The sequence below is a fragment of the Aphanomyces astaci genome, assembly GCF_000520075.1.
Source record: "Aphanomyces astaci strain APO3 unplaced genomic scaffold supercont1.68, whole genome shotgun sequence".
Classification (NCBI taxonomy): domain Eukaryota; phylum Oomycota; class Saprolegniomycetes; order Saprolegniales; family Verrucalvaceae; genus Aphanomyces; species Aphanomyces astaci.
The window spans coordinates 91410-108817 of record NW_009798331.1 but is presented as its reverse complement, the minus strand read 5'-3'; the positions used below and the strand labels follow the sequence as shown (position 1 = coordinate 108817).

Below are 17408 nucleotides of genomic sequence, written 5' to 3'. Positions count from 1 at the left end.
TTCGAGCTTCCTCGATTCTGAGAGTTGCTGCATGAAGCTGAAAGGTTGGGTGTTCTTTTTGTCCCCGTCGAATCACGAATCGATGCTATTGGCTCATCCAATTTTGAGTGGATTTGATTGGCTCTTACAGAAACACAAGTTATAGTCCGCCAATCAGAACTTCCAGCGAGATTCACAATATTGATTAAAAAACCACGTGAATTTCGGAAATATGTAGTGACTTCTTGTCGATTTGACACAAATTGCGCTATCGTATCAAACGCCAGTGCCACTTTAACCTATCGAACGTCCATTTTGCGCGCCATTCTTGAACTAGCATTCGACGAGCCATGACCGCAGACGACAGTCCGGCCTGGAACACGCAATCATCGCAGACGTCCCAACCGACACACTCGCAAGGCGACCACAGACACTTTGCGCGAGAAGCACCCGGTTGCATCGTACTTGGTGATCCAGTTTGAAATGGTTTGCTTGTTCTTTCCGTACACAGCAGCAAGCTGTCGACGCTTCATCCCCACGAAGACGTAGCAAGTACAGACAGTGCATGACTGTGTTTGGACTTACATGCTGTGAGAGTGCCGGTGCTCATCGTCGCCTAGGCGCTTGGTGTGCGATCTGCTTTGTCGTGGAAATATCTGTTCTGTCGTTTGACCCAATCAAATTGGGGCAATTTTGAAAGCGCCAATCGAATCGATTTGCGAACGACATGTGGTTTTTTAGGAATTCACGCCAAAATCCAAAATTTCGCTCGAAAGCACAAATATTTACTCCAATTTACTTCATCGGGTTGAATGGTATTCATAGTTTCGGTTCTTTTGCTCTGATTTCTACTCAAAAATTAAGAGCAAAATAGGAGGGATCCTTGTAATTCTGATGTTGCTTTGAAATGCTTTGAAATACTCATATTGTGCTTTTCACTGAACTTTGGACTTCGCAGTCGAAACTTCAAAGCGATTTCGAATGTATTTTCCATGTTTTCCCCGACTAATTTTACACAATCCGAAGCGACAGGGCACGAGACTGGTAAAATCTCTGGAATGGAGTGATGTGATTGGCTTAAGACATTCATAATCTCTTTGTTTAGGCTATTCGATTCGCCTCCCCAGTCCAATTTAGTGTTGAATACACAATACGCAGCACGCAAACTTTACACTGTTAGTACAGAGGAGCCGATTATTTCAATGTGAATTACCAACATTCTCAACAAACCAGTGTTTGTGGAAAACGAAAATGGATTTCAGCCAATCAGCGACAAGTATCTTGTCAATCGAATTTCTATATTGATGTACTCCGCATATTATCCGGATACCATCGCCTCTTGAAATTTGTATACTGTAGTCTGCCTTTCGAAAGTACTTCGAAGTACATCAGCGATCTTTCGTGACAACCATGATGCATGTGTGGCCCATCGCGGCGGCATTGGCATCAGCAGTGCGTGCTATCCCGCTGCCATCGTGCGGCCATTGGACGCCCGACTTCCCCACCGATCGGCACTACAACACGACCCCTACGATCTCGACGGACAAGCTCAACGTGCACTTGATTCCCCACACCCACGACGACCCTGGCTGGCTGCTCACCGTAGACCAGTACTTTACGCAAGAAGTCGACTACATCTTGGACACGGTCGTGACCGAGTTGCAAAAGGACCCGAACCGCCGCTTCATGTATGTGGAGCAAGCATTCTTTCAGCGCTGGTACGGACAAAAAGTACTCATATACACACCTCTTATGGACTGTGAATGCTATTTACATGTAGGTGGCGTGAGCAGACCAAAGAAACCAAGCAACTAGTTAAGCAACTCGTGAAGAACGGCCAATTGGATCTGTCGGCCAACGGCGGATGGGTCATGCACGACGAAGCGACTCCGCACTACACGACGATGCTCGATCAAACTGCTTTTGGCCACAAGTTTCTACTGGATGAATTTGGGTACATGAGCTAGTTTCAGAGAATTTTCACCTCATTTTAACCTTGAATTAGTGTGATCCCGCGCATTGGATGGCAGATCGATCCATTTGGCCATTCATCGACCCAAGGCTCGCTCTTGTCGGCAGGCATTGGCTTTGACGCTCTGTACTTTGCTCGAATGGACTATCAAGACTATGACTATCGTAAAAATAACAAAGACTTGGGTAAATATATATATATATATATTATCCACGATAGTAAAAATCCCTATCAAAGGGAAACTACTTTTACTATTTCGTACGAAATATAAATGATAAACGTAGAATTCATCTGGAAAGCGTCCGAATCGCGCAACGAGTCCATCTTTACCGGTTCGTCCAATCAAATGTCGCTACTACTATATTTAGACAGTTTCAAACGTCGTTTAACGTACTCTATACTTGCTTATGTTTTACCCTATTGTATGGTAGTAAGACTCAACGTTGTGACTATATACCGCCAAATATAATGTTAGGAATGATACAAGATGGGTATGGCGCTCCTGGCGGGTTTAATTTTGGAGATGAGGAACCAATCAAGGACGACCCGTACTTGCACGACAACAACGTGTGCAGGCGCATCCAAGAATTTGCCCAAGTGAGCTTGGAACGCGCTCGACATACCAAAGGTATCAAGAAATTATCACTTGACGGTAGCATATATATATATATATTGTCGTTTTCGAGCGAAATTTGGACTTGGCAGGTGATTCGAGAATCGTGGATGCGTTTTGATTGGCTAGGACATTCCAAAATACATTTGCCACATTCATTCGATCCTACTCGGAAGTCCAAATTAAAACGGTTTTGACAATACAATACTTGACTTGATTGTGCAAATATCGGACGATTTCATCTGGATTGGACACCATTCGTTTATACTAGTATTTGAAAACGATTATCTTAGCTAAATATACATGTATCTATATATGTAATTACGTATTTTAAAGTATTTACATACATACCTGAAAGACGATGGCATAAGGACATTGTGTATCCTTGGCCTGTAACGTGATATCATACATGTCTGAAAGAGACTTCTACATATATATATATATGTAAATTTTATTGATATTCCATGTATGCAATCGTCTATAATAAACACACAACGATAGGCAACCACATATTTTGGCCCATGGGCATGGACATGGAGTACCAGAATGCGGTCAAGTGGTTTAAAAATATGGATAAGTTGATACATTACTCCAACCAAGCTGGCCAACTCAACGTATTGTACTCAACCCTGGGCCATTATACCGACTTGAAGCTCCAGGACAAACATACTCAGTGGACCATCAAAACGGACGACTTCTTTCCGTATGCCAACGAACGGTTTGGGTACTGGTACGGATGTGGCATTATTTTTAAAATATATAATTATATATATATAATGCGTTTTTGTCCATTGATCCAAGTATTCGCTCATATAATATTGATAGGTCTGGCTATTTTTCCAGTCGCCCGACATTTAAAAAGTACGTCCGTGTGGCCAACGGGTTATTGCAGTCGGTCCGGCACTTGGAAGTGTGGACGCATGCAAGTCATAGCTCGGTACGGTCGACACACGATTTAATTCTTGTTCATATATATATATATATATATGTATTGAATGAGGAACAAACACTGGAATCATAATATATTTTGAAATGATTTATATAAATATTATGAGCAACATTGGAGTCCGATTTCATTGCAATCTATAGAGACATACATATATGATCACCAACGATTGGACACGATGCAGGATTGCGTTGTTAGCAACCCCAAGCTTGTTGGTTTTCGATATGTTTTATCGTGCATTTCACTCACAGTTGGACCTTTGATTCAATTGGCCAATAGTATTTGACCTTATTAAAGCTTGTATAATCTATTCTATACTATACAATGTTTAGTATATCTCAGGTTTGGCCAAACTAAACTGAATCACAACCTTGGATTGCTGAAACGCACGCACCAGAACGTGATTTGATTGGCTTGGGTGGTGGTTCTCTGTTAAATACTAGATTGGTTCATAAATGAATCGTCATACTGATATAAATAATAATATAATATAGCTTTCCTTCTTTGACAGTAACGTCGTGCGATTGATCTGGCACTTTACTCGATTTGACAATGCATATATATATATATCTTTCAATGATGTTTTTCATAGGTAAACCACTTGGCGGCAACCGTGGGACTGTCGCTGCATCACGATGCAATCACTGGCACGGAAAAGCAGCTCGTCGCAAACGATTATGCGCTGCGGGTGTCGGAAGGTGTCGAGAGCGGTACCGCCCGGCTCAGCCAGCTCTTCCACAGCCAATCAGTGGCGTTGTGTCTGCTGGCGAACGTAAGTGTGTGCGCTCCAAGTGCCACCTTACGGCCGTTCACGTTTGTCGTGTACAATCACTTGACCAGTGTACACACGTACACTGTCACGTTGCCGTTTCGGGCCGAAAATGCGCACGTTCGATTGGCCAATGGCTCGACGGTACCCAGTGCCGTGGTGCCGTTTGTGTCAGTGTACGGTAAAGTGCCATTGAAACACCAAGCTCCCAACACGTTGGTGGTTGAAACTTTGCTGCCGCCGCTGGGCTGGGTGGCGTACCACGTCGTTCCCGGCAAGGAAAATTCCCATCCACCGTCCGTTCACGGTCACGTCGAGAGGGAAAATTCCCCGCCAACAACACCCCCACCGTCGTCTCCATCGATACAGGCCAAGCCTATGAAATGGGAAACAAATTCATCTGCGACAGAGTCCACACTCGTATCGACTGGCAATGCGTTCGTTGAGATGACCATAAACACTGCGACAGGGTCGCTTGTGTCTCTGACTCACAAGGCTTCGCATACGACCGTCCATATTACGTCATCGCTCATGTATTATCAAGCGTTTGCGAAATCCGATGTATCGTTTTCGTCGGGGGCGTACGTGTTCCACCCCAACACGTCGGCTGTCCACCCGTTGCCATCTGTGACATCGTTCGAGTGCAATTCTCAATCAAACGACCTTGTGGCGTCGTGTGTGTTTATATTTGGGTCGTGGGGAACGTTGCAGTACAAGTTAAGTCGCCATGATGTGTCTGTGCAAGTCGAGTGGACGGTCGGTACAACTATATGCGATACAGTGGACGGTTTTGAAATTAAACGGTGGTTGTTTAGTTGGTTATGGGGGGTGCTGGTGGGGAATAGGGATTTACGTGAGATACCATACTATAGATATGGGGTGTGTTGAATGGACATCATGTGATTGAATATATACACCAAACGCCGCTTTAAAACAATGATATTTATAATATATATTTAAACTAAGTTTGTCAATGTATGGAGGTTGTCAATGATTGGAGCTTGTGGGCGATATATCGAATTCACTTCGAAGTCGTGTTGAATATTTAATACATTTTCATATATAACCTTTATTTTTCATAGGTCGGGCCCATTCCCATTGACGACCACCAAGGAAAAGAAGTGATCCTTCGATTCGACACGTCCATCCAGTCCGAGGTAACGAACTATCTACTATATATATATATACATATGTACATATATTAGTTTATATATTTAATAACTGAAATAGACTGACTGTCAACTATATATATAAATATATATTATATATTCAAACCTTAATTAGAAAACGTGGTACACGGATTCGAACGGGTTGGAGTTTGTAAAGCGCGTACGAGACTACCGCGAGACTTGGAACTTGACGCTGCACAACGAAGAAGAAAAGGTCGCAGCCAACTACGTGCCCATCACGATTGCCACGTATATCCGAGACAAGTCCAATCAATTCAACGTCATCACAGACCGAGCCCAAGGCGCGGCCAGTTTGAAAGACGGTAAAATACCATTCATATATATATATATATATGAATGCTATTATATAGTATATATATATATATATATGAATGCTATTATATAAAAATATATATAGTATATATATATACTACATAATGGCTATTTCGTTTTCGTACACTATCCTTGGTTGACGTTGTGTGTTGTGATGACGACCCTACGTGATGATGGCACGAACGGAAATTTGTGTGTATGTATGGGTGTTCTCGATACGTTTCGACTAGTGATAGTATGAAGTGTTGATATTTCACATTGGCTTAAAATTGGTATAATATTTAATATATATATATTAATAATATTTCATGTTTCTCCAGGGTCGTTGGAAGTGATGGTCCACCGTCGGTTGTTGGAGGACGACCACAAGGGTGTGAACGAGCGGTTGAATGAAACAGAAACGGTATGAATATATATATATATAAATCAATGGACAGTACTATTGAAACCAATATCATGATATATATATATTCTAGATCTTACATGCATTACCTTTACAATATATATATATATATTTATAGCTCGAGTTTGCCAACAACCAAACCCCAACCCAAGGGCTGACTGTACGGGGATCGGTGGCTATCAGCGTGGGCCCCCATGATCCTGCCATGGCCACCTTGCGATTCGAAATGCACCGGCGGTACTTAAGTCCCCTGGTATGGTTGACCGAATTCAACCAATCAACGACCTTTCCTTCCAAAACCACGACATCTGATTGGGCGAATCGCCTCCCATCGAACGTCGGGTTAACGTTGCTCGAAGTCAAGTGTCCCCGATGCCTTCGGCTCCGCCTCACGCACTTGTTTGCTATTCACGAACATTCGGTATGTAAAATTTGACTTGGACAAACTATGGTCGACCTTGGACAGTCGCTCTTGGTTTACAGTTAGTTTATTTTTAGTTGAGTTAGTTCGTTTCGTGTCTGAGATATGGTGTGGTTGATGAGTAACTACATTGTACAGTGTCCTAGAGCGATGCAATACATTACTTTATTGTCTTTTTCCCCAAAATTTGGACTTGTGTGCTGATTCGCAACAAATATCTTGATGGTCTGTACTGAATTTTGGTGGTGCCACTCACAGTAATTAAAGTCATACAAGAATTACGATTTCCTGCATTCTAATTGGCTCAATTATTCGCGGCTGCCGATTCTAGTGTACATACATTTTGGATGGTGTTGATATTTTTGCTCCATATCGCTCCCAGTTTAGACGAAACATATCGTTGGTCCATATGAAATGTAACAGTTGGCATCAGTTGGTTCCTGCATAGTAGAATTGACTAGGTCGTTTGTAGACTGAGTGATTTATGCTATTAAACCTTTATTAGTCGATATAATACTAAAGCGGTGGAATGTAGAGTATTATAAAAACGAATCATAATAAGAATTCACTTGTTTGTTGTAGACGTGGTCGGCGCCTGCGACGGTGGATTTTGGAACGGTTTTGAACGGCCACTTTATCGCGTTTGACGTGAAAGAAATCAGTTTAACGCACAATCGCGTCCTCCACGATAAGGTCGGGACCACGGTCAAGCTGGAGGCAATGCAAGTGCGGGCATTTGAAGTGTGTGACAAAAGCCACCGCAGCCATGCCAGCGTGTACGAAGCGCAAGTGTCCCATCTGGCCACTGTCGTAGACGAGACCGCTGGATTCTAAGGGCCATTTAGTCTATATATATAATATATATACACTGGACAGAATGGGCTAATGTGTTAATACATATCGACTGCATCAATCTGTTCAAGAGGATGCTCAAAACAAACTTGCGTACAGTGTTGTCCTTTTTCGCTGAGAATCGATTTGAGTCAGATTTGTATCTTATGCTATGAATGGTATACACATTTGAAGATGAATATTTGCATGGGCCAAGCTATATGAATCGATGATTAATTGGCATTTCTCGTTGGTAGTGAAGTAAATTGATTGCCAGGATATTCTCAACCTCATTTGTCGAATTCAATCGGGAAGTTCAACGGATTTGGCTATAGTTAGTATCAAAAACCAACTTGTTGGGACGACCGACAGCAAAAGCCGAGCTCCGGCATCCGATCCAGGCAATGGTAGTACTCACGCAAATATCGCAGAATCTGTACGAGCTGTAAATAAGGACAATAATCTGAGTAGTACGGAAGTCTGATTGGCCAACTTCGTGACTAGATATCACAATCGTTGTGAAATACATGATTCTCATTGGTTAACTGTGAGACGAACCTGGCCGCAAGGATTTGCAATGTGCCAGTACACACACTGTAATGAACTACTTGTCTATCTGGCAGTGGGGGGTGCTGGTCACCTTTGCAAGTCCACAATCATGTGGATAGTTGCGCTGAACATCCAGTGTGCTCAAGACACTAACATTTCGATTTTCAAATGTAGAATACTAAGTACGCAATCAAGCATATCGTTGTACAATAGTCAGTATACGATAAACCTTGTGTATGTACTAGTAGTATGTATATTCGCAGCCACTCACTCGTGTTATGCTTCTTGGGAGGTGCAAGTTCATTTCAAATACAGCTTCAATACAACTCGTGTCCAGCGTTCAGATCGCTTCACAAATACTGTGCGTTTTGTGCCCTATCGACGTAGCTAGTTATTATATTGTTTACTACTAAACGCCGCGATGAAGTAGCCACAATTCTGGAGTTTGTACAGTATGGCTTGGTGATGTTGCCCAAACTATAACGTAAAAGTCCAATTTAAGAACACTTTTTCCGAAGCGTTGCCGTTGAAGGCATGTAACTCGACTCGTAGGTATCGGATTCTAATTCTACAATACGTTACATGGGGCCAAAATCCAGGCCTATTCGGGAGTTATGAATGCGATTTGATTCCTGTTATAATTCATTATCATTTACACAAACCGCTGAAAACAGAAGTCCAATTTAAGGTGCACCTTAAATTGGACCGCTTGTTTTCAGCGGTTTGATTTTAAGCTTAGTCTTTGGAGATCCATTTGCATTTTTTTGGGCGGTTAGGTTAAAAACTGCCTTTGTAGGAATTGATTGGCTAATTCGAGTGCACCTTAAATTGGATCGAGCACCTTAAATTGGACTTTTACGTTAGTGTCTAATGTTAAATGGTACTCATATTAATGTATTTACACAGAGTTGACAGTGTCTGCACTGCGTTGAAGCTTTTTGACCTGGCAACTCCAGCAACACCCCCAGATACACGCCACGATGGAGATCAACACGAGCAAGAACATGAACAGCGCTGCATCCACGAATAACGTGAGATACGTCGAGTCTCCTCGCGAGTTCCAGTACTTGCACGTGCACTCTGTCGCATTTTGACAAGTGAGCTTATACGTGCCACCGCCACCGTGGTCGCTCGTAGCAGGGCAGCAGCAAGGTACGGCTCGATTGCACAAGATCATATCTGTGTCCGCCGTTGGGAATAGCGCCTTGGGGCAGATTGGTTCGTTGAAGTAGTAGTACTGCGACTGGTGGCGATTCACGGCGTTGGTGGTAGTGTTGAGCAGGGCACAGGCGTGGCATGCCCCAGCAGTGTTGGCGGGGGGGCTTCGAGTAAAATGGCCCACTGGCGTATCAAAGACGTACCATAGCACCACCCCTGTGATACTGCAAAGGAGAAATACGATCATCGCAATGCGGTTGGCTCGATGGAGCTTGGCCACTGCAACCGTAGGTGTGGACGCGCCGTCAGGTGTCTCAAATGACGTGGCGGAAGGAGATGCCATCGTGATGTAGTTTGATTTCGAGGCCATCGTGATGTTTGAGTTGTGGGCTTTTTTACCTTGTGTGACTGTTGCATGATGGACACGGCACTCATTCTTGTTGTCACACACGGTACAAATGTACTGTACAGTATGCGAGGGATTGAAAATTTGGATGAAGAAATAGAAGCTTTTCATTGGTGAAAATCATGACCATCTTGCTTGTTGATTGGACATAAACAATTGAAACAAACAAAGGGTCGTCAAGTACTACAGTATATCTTTCAAATTGCACCGAGTTCTGTGGTTGACTCGTCATATTCACTAAATTTCCTTAACGTTAGATAAATCCTACTGGAGACCTTCACACAATGTAAAGCAACAGCCTCGAAATGTTCAAGCTGCACATTCGCCATACACCTGTACCCGAATAGCCCGAGGCGGGGGGCCGACCGAACGATCAATCGTCTGAATAAGACTTTCATACCAATTCCCCTACTGGCTGAATGGATTCCTTGGGAACTACTACAGCATCAACGACGACTCCATCAAAACCCTGCCCGGTCGTGGTTTATTCGAAACAAACTCGAGTACCATTCGACCATCGCGACGCTGTGGGGTTTTGCAGTGAACCCGTACAGTATTACCGGTAACAGTAGTAATACTAGTACTACGTAGTACAGTTCCTACTGTAGTACCGGTAGAGTACTGTAGGTAGTACTACTAGTAGTACTATTCATACTAGTAATAATCCTAGTCGGTAGTACTACTATTAATAGTAGTACTATTCATAGTAATACATGTAATCATATCATAGCCTAGGCCACATAATTGTTGCTAAAGTATTTTCCTGCCTTTCTTGAAACCGACTACAAATCCTGTAACTTCGAACATCGTATCCGGATAATGCTCCAAAGTGGTGTCTGGTCGTATCCGCTGCGAATTGTCAACCTCATCACAACCACAGGTACTATGTCACGCACGGCGCTACTTGACGTGGATCCGAGACGGGGGCTGCTGGCATGTGACGCCGTCACGGTCAACATCGCCGCCATGGGACACACCGAGCGCGATCCGTTGATCAAACCACGTGATCTATCGGTGATTGGAACGTCCATGTCTGAATACGTGACCATCGCCGGCTTTCGGTCGTCGACGGTGTGGTTCGCCGTGTACGTGGTAGTATGCCTGGCGTCGGGGGGGGTGATGTGGGTTGTCACCACGTGGTGGCCGCAGGTGTACACGTATGTGGCCCGCGTGCGCGTCCGGTCGTTGGCTATCGCCGATGTCGTCTTGGTGCGAGACAGTGGCGGTGACATGCACGAGTGCGCAGTCCATGTCGCAGGGCAGGTGCGAAGCTTCGAGTTCAGGAGCCAGCGATACCTCTTTGTTCACCAGTCAGGAACGTTCGAACGAGGTGAGTATATATATATCCATGTATCTTTGTCATTTTGGCTACCATTTCGTCATGGCAATGGACAATGTCTTCCCCAGCTACCATATATATATATAATCCATTATGATGTCATGGCAATGTATGTTTTCTTTCCCAACTATTAATATATATATATTTACATATATATACTGTAATACTCCTTTATGATTAGTTCCGGCTATGCTATTCGAGTCAGTGGGCTCTGTGTTTCAAAGCGTTTCAAGAGGGTTAGCTGATTCGGTGGTGTCTGATCGCACGGAATTCTACGGTCCCAATGCTATGAATCTCAAGTCGCCTCCAGTCTTGCAGTAATATCTCTATAAATATATATATATATATATGTATATATCCAACTGTTTGATCAATATCCTTGAAAGTCAAAGCATATTTTGTTTTACACCACGATCGCTATATATATATATCGTGATGTTTTAAATAGTTTGATAATATATTTATGTCTATGATATAGGCTTCTTTTTCAAAAGACCGTGCACCCGTTTTACCTGTTTCAGTTGATTTCCGTGGCGTTGTGGCTTGAAGAAGCATATGTCACATATGCATTAGCCATACTGGCCATGTCCATCTTTAGCATCGCCTACGAAGTGTATACGCAAGTGACCAACGCCAGTCAAATGCAAGCGCTTGTCGCTTGTTCAATCACGGTCCAGGTATTGTACTAGTACTACTACTAGTAGTGGTACTAGCCATGCCCATCTTGTCATATGGTGTTTGACGTCCATATACTGTATATATCTTATATATACTCTCGTGGACGGTAAAATTAGGTCAAGCGAGACGGACGTATTGTACTGGTGCTGGCGTCGGCACTAGTTGTTGGAGGTATTCTGAATAATAAAATTCAGTACCTATCTATCGATACTATTATTCTAAAATATTTTTTAACAATATATGATATTTTTGTAGATATTGTGCTGGTGCAAGAGCAAGTGGTTCCTGCGGACATGGTCGTGTTGGTGGGGGAGTGTCTCGCAGATGAATCGTCGTTGACTGGTGAAGGTGTGTAGTACATTTTTATTCCACGACAATACATATATATATGCTGCACAAAAATATTATTCTATTGGATAATATATGTGATATTGTAGCCATCCCCGTGACCAAACAGAGTGCGCACGACGACTCGAACACGGCAGTCCTCGAGTGCCACAAAAGTGGTGTATTGTACGCTGGCTCGTCGGTTGTTCGGGTGAATGGTACGTCAATAATTTCTCAAGCAATTTCTGTGCTTAACCTTTGGATATATATATATATTTATATATATATATCGTGGTCTCCAATTGGAAACGTTTGATGTCGTTTTGCATATCGATCACATGGAGTTGTGTATGTCTACAAAAAAGGCTGTTGATTGGACTCGTTTAATTTCGTGTGACTTAACGTCTCTCTGCGATAAATTATTTTCTATAATTGAGCTTGCGATAAACACATATAAAGTTGCTCGACTTTTTGGGCATAATTACAACAGAAATAGGATTAACAGTAAAACTAAAAAAATCCACTTTTTTATATATATTGACGTCGTGATTTCAAGCCCACATCGTTCTTAGGACGCATCGAATGCATATATTTATTATGCACTTATTGTCGATTTGATACAAATTTGGGGAGGGGGTGCAATCGAATCGCGCCAACCAAACTGATCTACAATCGATCTGATTGGTTGAATTTCATTGAGAAGGTTTTGATTGGCTAATAATTTTGAGCTCATCTGAAGTAGCCAATCAAATCGATTTAAATTCCAACGAGAAACCACGCCACAACACAAAAATTTACTCGAAAGCACAATATATACCTTGTCGTTTCTGATCAATTTAGTAGGGGACAATGTATGGGCCGTGGTCACACGCATTGGGTTTTCCACTTTTAAAGGCGATTTATTTCGGCAAATTCTATACCCCGACGCGATTCCGTTTCAATTGGTCACAGATAGCTACCGGTACTTGATTGGTCTGTCCATCGTCGCCGGACTGACCAGCCTCCAGCGCATCTACGACGCGTACGTTGTTGTTACATCAATATCTTTGATGTGACACTATTATATATATATATATAATTTGCCAAATCGAGCAAAGACTCGAATATCTAAAGAGAATGGATTAAAGAATCGTCCAAGCCAATCAAATCACACGTTTTGGTGAATGTCTGCCTATATAAAGGACTCTGTCAGTTCGTCCCTCAAAACCTGATATATATATATACTAAATATTGTATAGTTTGTATACAAGATGATATGAGATCCACTGGTATTATTGGCGAATGGACTCCAAAGCCAATTTTACTTGAACTAAATATACTCACTGTGACTCCTGGCTGATACAATGTAGATCTCTTTGTGAAATGGAGAAGCATTACAATGCACCGGATGCGCCTGCAATTTGATTGGTCGAAAGTTATTTTTTTTCTGAAATTTCATTGGCTACATTGGTCCGTCGATTTTGCTTCGTCGATTCGATTGGCAGCCCCAGCTCATTTTGAAATCGAATTATTATCAATATCACATGCACAATTTGTACTCCAAAGGCTTCATTCGATGCAAAGATTAAATGACCTCTTGCTGATGTTATAGGGTACAAGCCCAGTCGACGTTGGGGGAGCTGGTTATATCCGTATTTGACTTGATTTCCACGGCGATTCCAGCGGCGCTGCCGATGATCTTAACGGTCGGCGTCGGCTTTTCCCTGGCGCGGCTGCAGCATGCGCGTCTGTGTTGTCTGGACGCGCAAAAGATTAACGTTGCAGGGCATATCGACTGCTTTTGCTTTGACAAGGTACAATAACAACAAAGTAGACGCTATAAACAGATAAACCCGAAGTACGAGGACTAATAGTAGCAGTAGTATTACTACTACTACGACGACTCGACTTTGACCTGGATGTATTTGTATATGTATATATACATGTAGGTAGTTAGTAGTTTGTAGGACTACTACTGTAGCATCGTAAGTTATGCCATTTGATATATTTGGACATTGGATGGGTATATCGGGATATGGTTGTGTACGGACGATATGTAGTGCTTTTAATTGATTGGCACGGGTCTGGTCTATACACTGATTGTTAACTAGTAGGTGTTACTATTACTAGTAGTACGTACGTATGTTACTAGGAATGATATACTACTGTATGTAGACGGGCACGTTAACGAGCGACCATTTGGACTTTGAAGGCGTGGACGTGTGCGATGGGTCGCCCGTCACAGCACACCCGTCCGATCTCGACTTGGAATATGGTAATACAATACTACATATATATTTTCATTCAATAATATATATATATATCCTTGACGAATCATCCATCCGTGTCAACAACAAAGACATGTACCGTTGTTTGAAACATTCTATTCAATCATATCGTATATGAGGATCTATGGATACGTGATCGTGAAATAATAATAATATATATATCCTTAATGATACATCCATCGACATATATCAATGATTAAATGCTCTATTCTATCAAAGTGCGATGAAGCCAAATATTAACAATCTCAATATTGTCGATTTAATACAAATTTGGGGAGGGGGTGCAATTGAATCGCGCCGACCAAACCGATCCACAATCGATCTGATTGGTTGAATTGCATTGAAAATGTTTTGATTGGCTCATAATGTTGAGCTCATATGAGGTAGCCAATCAAATCGATTTAAATTCCAACGAGAAACCACGCCACAACACGAAATTTCACTCGAAAGCACAATATTAATAATATTTTTTCCAGTAGCGCTGGCATCATGTCATAACTTGAGCGTGGACCAGCATGGACATATCTCAGGTTATTCGCTGGATCGAGATATGTTTGCAGCCTCCAACTATACGATGGACGCCACTTCCCATCAACTCACCAAAGAACCTCGTCATGAGGATATTAAAGAAGAGGCTTGTGCTCATGTTACGCTGACGTATATCCGTCGATTTGCATTTGATGCGGCGGTGCAGCGGTCGTCGGTAGTAGTGCAAGTGTCCACTGAACCATCTAGTCTAAAGCGCGTCTACGCCAAGGGATCTCCGGAAGCCATTGCCGAGGTCGATACAATATATATATATATATATATATCGTTGTTTGTGGCATTTTGTGTTTTTTCATCCGATGCCTGTATATCTGCAAACTAATAACCATACCTCATATATATATTTTTGCTGGTAGATTTGTACGAACGTGCCAGCCACGTTTCACGTGATGGTTCAACAATACACTGCCCAGGGCTTGTACTGTATGGGACTCGCTATGAAACGAATGAACACGCTGGAATCCACGACATTTCGCGCACAAGTGGAGTGCGACATGCACTTTCTAGGCTTTCTCCTATTTGTGGTAATTACGGATTTGTTCTGTTTGTTGGTTTTGGCATCCTTTGCACCCAAATTTGGACCATTGAGCCTAACTACATTTTTAACAAACTAGAAAACAACCCAAATAGATATAGCCCCTTGACTTATCCTATTTTGATTTGGTGTAGTAGATAGATGTTACAGATGTATATCTGGAAAAAGTCGAATCCATAAATGACCTAAACGTTTAATCTTTTGATACCATAGCCCTTGAATTCGCAAAATTGATAGTTGCTACAATGTATTCGTGTACTGTATACACTATACTAACTACTACACAGTCACTGTAGTATACAGTATTAGTAGTGTATATATATTCTATAATGTTGTTTGTTCCCAAGCCAAATAAATAAGCGAATCTATGGCAGATAATCTACAAAATGTGATTGGATTGGCTAGTACATTCTCTCACAACTCGATTTATCAAATCGATTTCGATTCTACTGGTGACTTCAATGGTTACGAATATCGATTTGAGGACAATCTATGGATATAGTGTTGTGGTTTGTTTGGAATTATATAGTGAGTAAAGAACAGACTTTTCCGATTGTGGGGCTATTTTTACGGTATTTTATTTAATTGATCTTATATATTTATGTTTTACGATATAGAACCATGTCAAGCCTGAATCTCGAAGAGTTATTGAAACCCTCGAGGCTGGGGATATCGACGTGCGCATCATCACAGGCGATAACGCTGTCACAGCTATGCACGGTACACTTCTAAAACTCGAACGATTCGTTTTATAGTGTTATTCTACTATACATTATATAGATATCTTCCAATAGAATGAATGCTTTGCCTGAATATAATATGAAATCTGTGGATTGTAGTGGCGCGACTGTTGAATATGCGCCTAACGACAGCCATGTTGTACTTGGATGTGTCGCCCTCTGATGGTACCATCATGTACCAGCTGTACCCAGTACGTTAATGTACATATTTGCATTCCTAGTCAAAATATATATTCTTAAAAATCAAAATATATATTCATATTCCAAATATAAATACCTTGTAAGTCCAAATACCTAAAACGACAACTCGTTAACTATCTTGTATTAGACTTCCATGACGTGGCTACCTGTGGGCGACCTCACGACGTTGTTGGAATTGGATTTCGATCTCACTGTACGTCCCAATGTATCATCATTATTATATATCTTCAAGAGTCAAAAATCAATATATATATATTAATATGTTAATATTTGTTAGATTACTGGGGCCGCCTTGGACGTAGCTCAAGCTTCGTCGCTCAATCCAATGGTTCTCACACAGCTTGTGGAAAAAACCAAAATATTCGCTCGGACCAAACCCCATACAAAGACTTGGATTGTTAGCCGGCTTATGTCTACAGGGTACTTTAGTATATGATAATATTTATATATTTCACTTGAATCCTCATATATATATATGAATGTGTAGACGGTTCGTGGGTATGACTGGGGACGGTACAAACGACTGCGGGGCGTTGAAAGCTGCCCACGTGGGCCTGGCCCTGTCCGACGCCGAAGCATCGATTGGTACTCTTCAAATATATATATATATATATATATATATATTCAAGTCGATAAGCCACGTTGTTGGTATTGGGAATCTTATTTTTTGCAGTGGTTTTCGATTTGAAATATATATATATATTTGTGTTTAAAACGTGCACATGTACAAGTAATGCACTTTCTACCCATACCAACCCCCGTCCAATCGTTTTGGACTGTGTATCCGGATTGTACTGTCACTTGATTTGATTTCTATATACGTGTCCAAGTCAGAAATCAACCTCTGTTTGTGCATTTTATGAAGATATTTTCTAGTATTACTTCTAAATAATTGAAAAAGGGATGAAGTAAAAAAACACTTTGCACATACAACTGAAATATATTTTATACAATACAACTGAAATATATTTTATACAATACTATTGCCACTGACACCAATGTATATTGGGTAGTGGCGCCGTTTACCAGTCGTGACAAATCGATCGAGGACGTGGTGGCGTTGGTTCGCGAAGGCCGGTGTGCCTTAACAACGTCTTTGCTCTCGTTTAAGTATATGGTCATGTACCCGATCATCGAGACCGCTATGGTGGCATATCTGAATCACATGCAAGCTTCGTTTTCAAACAATCAGGTGGGAACTTCTATATATATATATATATATATAT

General features: G+C 41.8%; 3 protein-coding genes across 5 annotated transcripts; 2 read left to right on the top strand and 1 right to left on the bottom strand.

The window, feature by feature from the left end:
- Positions 1 to 1389: 1389 nt before the first annotated feature.
- On the top strand, positions 1390 to 7514 carry H257_15242 (hypothetical protein; the record flags this gene model as incomplete). Its single annotated transcript, XM_009843266.1, has 13 exons — positions 1390 to 1697; positions 1760 to 1933; positions 1985 to 2136; positions 2236 to 2283; positions 2427 to 2579; positions 3066 to 3294; positions 3390 to 3501; positions 4103 to 5035; positions 5362 to 5436; positions 5564 to 5771; positions 6102 to 6184; positions 6303 to 6605; positions 7188 to 7514. The coding sequence occupies 13 exons, from the start codon at positions 1390 to 1392 to the stop codon at positions 7437 to 7439; spliced, it is 3030 nt and encodes a 1009-aa protein (XP_009841568.1). The 3' UTR covers positions 7440 to 7514.
- Positions 7515 to 8849: 1335 nt separating this feature from the next.
- Positions 8850 to 9590, bottom strand: H257_15241 (hypothetical protein). Its single transcript, XM_009843265.1, has one exon. It carries the CDS (start codon positions 9511 to 9513, stop codon positions 8884 to 8886), a length of 630 nt encoding a protein of 209 aa, XP_009841567.1. The 5' UTR covers positions 9514 to 9590; the 3' UTR covers positions 8850 to 8883.
- An 816-nt stretch (positions 9591 to 10406) lies between these two features.
- Positions 10407 to 17342, top strand: H257_15240 (hypothetical protein; the record flags this gene model as incomplete). 3 transcript variants are annotated; one of them, XM_009843263.1, is made up of 18 exons in its annotated part: positions 10407 to 10879; positions 11070 to 11205; positions 11367 to 11565; positions 11683 to 11737; positions 11822 to 11914; positions 12004 to 12111; positions 12737 to 12914; positions 13485 to 13686; positions 14048 to 14147; positions 14640 to 14941; positions 15063 to 15230; positions 15859 to 15961; positions 16081 to 16172; positions 16310 to 16375; positions 16460 to 16602; positions 16670 to 16767; positions 17196 to 17259; positions 17321 to 17342. In XM_009843263.1, the coding sequence occupies exons 1-18, from the start codon at positions 10435 to 10437 to the stop codon at positions 17340 to 17342; spliced, it is 2574 nt and encodes an 857-aa protein (XP_009841565.1). In that variant the 5' UTR covers positions 10407 to 10434. The 3 variants fall into 3 exon arrangements, with proteins under 3 accessions (XP_009841565.1, XP_009841566.1, XP_009841564.1); XM_009843264.1 differs by having other exon boundaries at positions 14637 to 14941; XM_009843262.1 differs by lacking the exon at positions 11070 to 11205.
- Between the last annotated feature and the right edge of the window lie 66 nt (positions 17343 to 17408).